At 46.6% G+C, this 9,007-nt stretch overlaps 1 protein-coding gene across 1 annotated transcript; it reads left to right on the forward strand.

Moving 5' to 3' along the window:
• Window positions 1-7,589: 7,589 nt before the first annotated feature.
• LAESUDRAFT_757544 (uncharacterized protein) lies at window positions 7,590-8,801 on the forward strand (the record flags this gene model as incomplete). The annotated part of the gene is made up of 3 exons (XM_040912326.1): window positions 7,590-7,935; window positions 8,194-8,651; window positions 8,688-8,801. 3 exons carry the CDS (start codon window positions 7,590-7,592, stop codon window positions 8,799-8,801), a joined length of 918 nt encoding a protein of 305 aa, XP_040766034.1.
• Window positions 8,802-9,007: the final 206 nt, after the last annotated feature.

Consider the following 9,007-nt stretch of genomic DNA (forward strand, 5'->3'; position numbering starts at 1 on the left):
TCTACTAGGCTTGACCACACTATAAACCCTGCTAATAGTCTGCCTGACTATTGAAGATGTTAGGTATATTTGGTATCTAAGTCTCTGTCCACGTTGTGGACTAGTACATGTGAGAAAGCACATGTGGTTCTGAACATTCTAGCAGGGAATGCTTCATAACATTTGGAAGAGGTTTTTCTATAGGTCAACCTGTTTAGCTTTAGAACCACTTACAAGAAGTGGGGTCTACTTGGACGCTACAGAAAAACAATTCCATCAAGTCCTCAAACAGGGGTATCCAATTCTAGGGAACTCGGTGCACGCTGCGGCCTCTGCACCACTTGGAAAAACAGGAAGAACCACTCTGAAGTAGCTGTTGCGGCAGTACTTCACCTGCAGAGGGAAAAACAGGGAGAACCACTCTGAAGTAGCTGTCGCTACGGTACTTCGCCAGACAGGAGATTCTTGGAGAAGCAGAACCTGGGTAATTGTTGTGGCAAGGTACCTGCTGAAGGCAGTGTCGACTTGAGCCCCATCCTCACTGGAGGCGCTGGGTATACAGAAGACGCCGGTTAAGGGCCACCGAAAGAAGGCACCCAGACCTTGCCGAGGCCGGTTTTCAATTGAGAAAACACAGATAGGAAGGACGATTGGTTATAGGACACCAAGCAGAGGAAATCAAAAGCCAGAATGACCAAGCGCTCAAACGGAAGTAGGCAGGAGTTCGAAGTGACTAGCTGGGCACTTTGAAAAGTGAGCACAGGATATCCGAGGTCTAGAAAAGAAGACTAGGACTCCGACTGGTTGATGCTACCAGGCAAATCAAAAGGCATATGTAATTGGTTAAGGGCCACCAAAGATCAAAAGGCAGGAGTGTGGAGTTTTTGTTACAGGAACGAACTCAAGCACTAGTGATTACTCGTGTGGTAATCCAGAAGAGAAGCCCTCATCTGAAGCACACATTGAAGACGTGCTAAAGCCCTTCCCAGGAAGGCAATCAAGGAATCTTAGGAGAAGACAAGATTCAAAATGAGGACTCCACAGGAATCCGACCAAGTATCTGAGGAAGATACACCAGAAACACGACCAGTAACTTCTGATGAAGAAGTACCACCATTTATGCTCAGTGACATCACCAAGAGGAGTTAACAGACCTCTACGACAAGAAGTCGACAGAAGCAGTTCAACTTCAACTTCAATTCAGGCTAGGATGAGCCTACGAACCAACAGATCGCCTGAGGCTAGAGCAGCTCGAGGGTGAGATCAAAGAAATAAGACAAGTTCTTCGCGGAAGGGAAAACTTTGACGAAGAATCTCTACGAGCTTTTGATGAAGCAACAGAACTTCTACGAGGAGAAGCAATCCAAGTTGAATGACAGAAAGGGCGTTCACAGGAAACCGGTGGATTACAGCCAGTTAATCCTCTCAGAACAAGAGCAGTTCCACTCGAGAGATCTATCTCGGACAGTACTACTAGATCAGATTCTCCAGGAATCACACATCTCAGAAGGGACCAGCCACCCCACCTACCCAACATGCCTGGAATCACATGTTCGGTTTCAACTGGATCAAGACCAACCGGTAGCTTCCAGTTCTCAGGAAGTATGGCTACACACGCACGATACAACCCGGCTCTCGGACCACCAGTCCATCCCGGAACTTGCACCAACATCATCTGGAACAAGTATCAACAAGCATTGGGACTCTATGCACAATACCAGGGAGCAATCCCCAAGCAGCCAGCAGCACGGGAAAAGAAGATGAGAAAAATCAAGGAGTTTAAGGGAGACAAGCGAGAATATGCATCGTTTCTCCGAAACGAGGAACGATACCTACAGGCAAATGCGGGAGTCTACAATGATGACTTCAGCAAAATTGCCTTCGTCCTCTCCCAAATCGACTTCTCATCCACAGCAGGAAAGTGGGCCGAGTCATGGGAAGCCAACCAAATGGCAAAACACAGCAATCTTGGGACGTACCAAGATTTCAAGATGACGCTTACCGAAAAGTATGGAGGTGTCGCAACCAAGGACCAAGCTTGGCAAGTACTTCTCGAAGGGAAGTACAAGCAGGACAAGCAAACCGTCGACGAGTATATCAGAAATCTCGATATCCTCTACCGATATGTCGAAATTGATGATGAATACGCCAACCTCATCCACTTCAAACGAGGCCTTAATGAGAAACTTGCAGAAAAAGTCTTCATCACTGAAAGTCTGCCAACGACCTATGCAGCAGCATGCAAGGCCACAAGAAAGGTCACGGATCTCCAGGACATTCATAGCGGAAAGACAAATATCTTCAAGTTCATCTCAGGCTCTTCAGGAAGCGGAAGAAGGACGGAGAAGGACCCTGATGCCATGGACGTTGACCAGATCTCCCCAGAACCCCATCAGAAACATTCTGTGGGTGGACTCTGCTACAACTGTGAAAAGTCAGGACACGTCGCTGCATAATGCATGAGTCCAGAATATGATCTGGCACCAGATCGCTCAGGAAAGACAGCTTCATATGCCAAGACCAAGACGTCCAATTCCAGAATGAAGAAATACTCCAGATCTGGCAGATGAAGAAAGACTTCCAAGCTGATTAAATCTTACTCCAAGGGAACGGAGAAGAAATGCCGATGAGTAAAGAGGGTCGAAGAAAGCGACTCAGAGGATAACTCGAAGGAGTCGAGACAGGAAGAATTGGAATCCTCATCATCGGAAGAATCAGAATCTGAATCATCAGACTCTGAAGAAGCATCCGAACAAGAAACAGTTGTTCACAGGGTACAAAGAACTCGCCCTGTTAAAAACAAAATAGTTCGCAAAATCAGGTGAACCAAGGATGAATTCAGTGACTCAGAAGAAGAGTCATATGTGGTTCGAAGATTCATCCCAAAAGAAGAACTTGCCAGAATACGACGGGAAGATGCACTCAAAATGCGAGGAGACCATATTAAGAAATGCAGCATGACGATGTCCCATCTCAATGATCTTCTGGAATTTGGAGACAATCCAGACAGATATGAGTATGCATGCCGATATCCACCACCCATGGAAAAAGACGATCCAGAGGGTTTTGGAATTGGGTGCACGTTGGGACCTCGTGGCACCCAGATAACGAAACGGTCCCCGAGGAAGTAATCATACGAGGCGATATCAAACGAGGAAGCGAAATATACCTCAATATCGTCTTTCAAGATTACAATGGTACAAGAACCTGAAGTATTCCAGCAAGAGCCTTAGTTGATTCTGGAGCAAAAGGAATGTTCATCAATGAATCGTTTGCGAAGAAAGCAGGACTCCATCTTCTCAAATCACAGAAGGAAGTCAAGATTCACAGTGTCGATGGAAGTCCCATCAACTCTACAAACCAACGATTCAAAGGAACTGTTCATGCAGGAACGTACGAATGGAATGATGACTTCCTAATCATCGACTTAGGAAAAGAAGATGTGATCATTGGCAATATGTGGCTTCATGATCATAACCCAGTTATCAACTGGCAAACGGGTGAAGTCAAGGTCCGTCAATATGTAGAAGATGTACTGGATGAGGAACCATGGCCTTTCAAAGATAAAAACGCCGTTCGCCTTCCAATCACCAAAAAGGAGAAAGCCAAAGCCAAGTGAACTTTGAGAAGGATTGACTGGTCTAATGTTGATCCCGCACCAGATGAAGCAGGAACCATTGATTTGGACCTCTTGCTTGCATACATAAAAGGGGCACCATACTTGGAGGATCAGGAAATAGGAGAAAGAGAAGCTATTTTCACCTATCAACCTGATACTGGCATACTTCAAGAAGTCGCGCTCGAAGAAAAAGAACATCGCTCGGCTGGAGAAAGGAAGATGCAGTATCTTGCACTGTGATGAACGAATGCCAAGAAAGATCCCCATCAAACAAGAAAGAAAGATGGAATCTTATGGAAGGCATCAAACAAGGTGCAGGAACTCGCACAAAAGAAAGTACTCGAAGAGAAGAAGAACTCAAAGAAGAAAGTAATGATACCATCATATCTTCTCAAGTACAAGCAGATTTTCGAAGAAAAGGCATCAGAACGGTTACCACCACATAGATCTTACGATCACAACATGGACTTCAAGTCGGATTTTGTTCCTCAACGAGGAAAGGTCTATAATCTATCAAAGCCGGAAGAAGAAGCTATGAATGCCTTTATCGACGAAAACCTTGTGAAAGGATATATTCCTCCTTTGCAATCTGTGATGGCATCACCTTTCTTCTTTGTAGGAAAGAAAGATTGCGGGCTACATCCATGCCAGGACTACCGCTATGCAAATGAAGGAACGATTAAGGACGCCTATCCACTCCCACTTATATCGGACCTAATGGATTGACTCCACCATGTCAAGTATTTTGCGAAGCTTGACATTCGTGGAGCATACACCAATGTCCGAATTCATCAAGGAGACGAGTGGAAGGCTGCCTTCATCACCAAGCGTGGATTGTTCGAACCCATGGTCATGTTCTTCGGAATGTGTAATGCACCGGCAACCTTTCAGCGAATGATGAATGAAATATTCGCAGAAGAAATCGCCGAAGGATGGCTACTATGTTATCTGGATGATATTCTCATCCTAGCCGAAAGCGAAAAGGAGTTGGAAAAGAAGCTTGAACGAGTCATTAAGAAGATGGTCGACAATGACCTCTATCTCAAGCTGGAGAAATGCGTGTTCAAGACTACACGCACTGACTTCCTAGGACTGGTTCTCCTCCCAGAACAACTTCAGATGGATCCAGCAAAAGTCAATGGAATCATCAAATGGGAAGCCCCGACTGGCGTAAAAGGAGTGTAAGCATTTCTAGGATTCACCAACTTCTATCGAAAGTTCATCCGGAACTATTCCGAAATCGCAAGACCCTTAATTGATCTTACTAAGACCAAGGGCGGGAATGTGTTCCAGTGGACAAGCAAAGAACAAGCCGCTTTCGATTATCTCAAAAACGAGTTTGGCAAGGCACCAATACTGGTTATGCCAGACAAAGACAAGCCCTTTGTTATTGAAACGGATGCATCGGACTTCGCTACAGGAGCAGTCCTCATGCAGAAGGACGATAATGGTGATCTCCATGCCTGTGCATATTATTCCAAGACGCTCTCCGATCCAGAACGGAATTATCAAATCTACGATAAGGAGCTTCTAGGAATCATTCGTGCACTCAAGGAATGGAGACACTATCTCGACGGCACAAAGGAGCCATTCCTCATACGCACAGATCACAAAAATCTGACGTACTTTAGGCAACTGCAGGATTTGAACCCAAGACAGCGAAGATGACAACTCTTCTTGTCTATGTTCAATTATAAGATTGTCCATACTCCAGGATGATAAATGGTGCAAGCGGACGTGCTTTCACAGTTGGCCGAATTAGATAATCGACAGGACAACAAGTCCCCTGCAATCCTGCTATCAGACAATCTATTTATTGGTGCTATCGATACAGATATGGTGGAACAAATCCGACACGTGCTAACAAAAGACCCATCGGTATTTGCATACAAGGATGGCCTAATGGAGGAACTCCCAGTCCCACGAGAAATGACAAAGGACGATATCAAGGATGCTGACAATGGTTTAATCACCATCCATGGACACGTATATGTCCCGAACAATATGGCCTTGAAGAAGGAAATTGTTCGGTGATACCATGAGGCCACTCCTCATGGTCATCCAGGAATTTGGGTGACGCACCAACTAGTGCGCAAAGACTTCTGGTGGCCACGAATGTATCACTTCATCCAAAGCTACGTCAATGGATGTGCCATCTGTCAGCAATCCAAAGCTATTCGAAACAAGGTCAAAGTTCCACTACAGCCCATCAGTCCTTCGTCCAATGTGCTACCTTTCAAGCAAGTTAGCGTGGAATTTATTACAGATCTACCGAAAAGCGAAGGCTTCATTCAATAATGGTCATGGTAGACCATGGGCTTAGTAAGGGGGTAATTCTATGTCCCTGCAAGAAGACGATCACTGCTTCAGAAATCGCTGAGCTATTCAGATGACAAGTTTGGAAATGCTTTGGGCTACCTGACAAGATTATCTCTGATCGTGGAACACAATTCGCATCCAAAGCATTCCAAGCACTGTGCACTGCCCTCAAGATCAAGTCAGCCATGAGCACAGCCTATCATCCACAGACGGATGGTGAAACGGAATGAATGAATCAAGAATTGGAAACCTATCTTTGAATGTATTGTGCCGAGCAACCGCATCGATGGAATCAATTCCTATCTGAAGCAGAGTTCGCGCACAATCTCCATACTCATTCAGTAACGAAGAAGTCACCATTTGAAATATGGTATGGCTACGAGCCCCGAGGAATGCCAGAACTGTTTCCTCAGGATGAGATCCCTGATGTAGATACAAGACTCAAACTTCTCAGCATGGTCCGCAAGGAGGTCACAGAAGGAATCATCAAGGCAAAAGCCCACGTAGCCACCAGGATCAAAGGAGGATCTCCAACGTTCAAGAAAGGAGATAAGGTTTGGCTGGAAGCCACCAATTTGAAAAGACCTTACAAATCGAACAAGCTAGCGCTGAAGCGAGAAGGACCATTCAGGATCAAGGAGGTTCTGGGACCACTCTCATTCAAGTTAGACCTTCCTGCGACATGGAAGATCCATTCGGTGTTCCATGCTGCATTGCTTACGCTGTATCGGCAGACCAGTACATGTGGGGAAAGTTATTCAACACTGCCTCCAGATCTTATCGAAGGAGAGGAAGAATTTGAAATTGAGTCTATAATCGAACACTGACTACGGCGCAGCAAGAACAAATATCTGGTAAAATGGGCTGGATATCCACTCAGTGAAAGGTCGTGGGTAAAAGAGACAGAAATGGGCAATGCAGGAGAGCTGCTGAACGAGTATAAAAAGGAGCACAACTTGGCCTGAACCCTCAGTCCATGCCCCAATGCTTGTGCAACATCCCGAGTTTCTCGAATCTGCTATCACCACTTTTACCCATCTTATCGAAGTTCTCAAAGACATCGAATCCCACTCCTCTCACGACCATCGCTACCAGGTCTTCCAACAACTCGGAGTCTATCTCACGATCAGAGGGGCTGGATTCGCCATCGAGGATCTTGCCGACTTCGACCATACCAATGTCGAGTTCAACATGACCCATCCAAACCGTGATGGACCATCTCATCCAGAGAGCGGACGACGTCCACGAAGTCCACCTCCTGGATGACTTCAGGTCAACTCGATGACAGCCATATCTAACCCCGTGCCCCAGCGGGCTAATCAGAACTCCTTACCCATTTCTATTCCAAACAGACAAGTCGAAGGTAACACTAGAGGATGATGTCAATATCGACCTAGACGGAACATGGGGAACGTTCATGAGAATGAATTACCCAATGTACCTAATGGAGGAACTTCACCTGCCCCGGCTAGAGATAGATCGATGCCGGACTATCCTAACAGCTGTCTACGCCAGGCTTCCAGTGGGAATCCTCCTATCATCGTACACTCTCGATCATCTGCTACACTTTGATATCTTACCGACAGCACTCTCATTCACTCTGGATGTATTCAGTGTCGTACACAGTACCGTATCAAAAACAATGACAATACCAGCAGAAGAACCTACGAGAATGGCGAACATTCACATCACGGACTGGTATGAAGAAGAGGAACGGCTGCTCGAAGATATAAGTAGCGGCCCTCCTTTCCCCCTACTAGACCATCGCCTCCTCCTACTCAAGTGGGAACTCTACAAGGAAATCTACCCTTGGGACAAAGAGAACCGCCCTGCTCTACCACCTCCACCAATGTCACTCAACATTCATGTCACCACCTCCATCACTCACAGCACATCGGAGCCAGGACTACTTCTCAACAATGATGGAGATGAACTCCCGCTTCTGAACAACCTTAGTGATGAAGCACTGGCAGACTCATGGAGGAGTGCACGATGGGGAGATGACAAAGATGAGACAGGTCATTGGATGATGGGAGGATCTTGGACGATGGGGAGAGCTTGAGGTGAAGATGATGAACAGGCAAGGAATGCCGATGATGAACGACCCGGCTACCCCCACCACGACGGCACCAGATACAACTACAATGATGCATCCAAGGATGGATTGCAACCTGCACCGGCTAACACCATCAAGGAGCAGATCAGGTATGCTTGAGCGGTCAAGTCTTCGAGCAACCCAGCGGCAGGACAGGTATCGCTCATCGTCCCAGACGTAGCATCACCCTACGATGTCTTCATCGCCACACCACTAACATTCCTCATGGAATGCAATGGCCATCATCTCTACATCCATCATATGGGCACAGGCGACTTTGCCACCTTCCATGCCTTCATCTTCACTTGGGACAATCAGAAGGTCACATGGCACCTCTACTCGGAGGACTCGCCTCATCGTGTCTTCAGTCAATGGGTCGCTCTTCTCTATCCACCACCCATTCCAGGCATGCATGACTGGCATCCAACACTCAACTGGATGCGTGTCATCAGCGTTCGCTTTGCAGGCAAGGAAGAAGGCGTTGAACAATACGAGGTTGAACTATTCAGGATGTTCTCTGATCAAGTCTGCTATGGAGATGCCAAGACACCTCGTGAGTTCACGCCGGTTGTCTTCCAATCCCTCATTGCCATGATCGAATGGCCTGGATGGCTTACCGATGGTGTCGAAGCACTGAAGGTGGTCCTCTACGAAGACAGATTCATCTTGCACTAGGCACCTACCGAGTTCCATCCTCAGCCCCAAAAGGATTTCGACGATGGCTGGGAGGTCGTACCCCATACCACCATCCCAGTCTATGACCACGTAGGTGTTCGCGGGGGATGTTGATGGGTTAGTTTGGTAAGTTATCGTCAAGGGTCTTGCCGGTTGGAAGGGGGAGCTTGTGTTACAGTTTCAGTGCTTCATGGTCACGTGACAGTTTACGTTGCACGTGACACTTACTATTTATGGTTCATAGGTCTTGTGGACATATTCTAGGGTTAGCAGTTTTCGTTTTTATGATTTACTCACTCAGGCCATGCAAACAAGACCTT

Source organism: Laetiporus sulphureus (genome assembly GCF_001632365.1).
Source record: "Laetiporus sulphureus 93-53 unplaced genomic scaffold LAESUscaffold_11, whole genome shotgun sequence".
Taxonomy (NCBI): Eukaryota; Fungi; Basidiomycota; class Agaricomycetes; order Polyporales; family Laetiporaceae; genus Laetiporus; species Laetiporus sulphureus.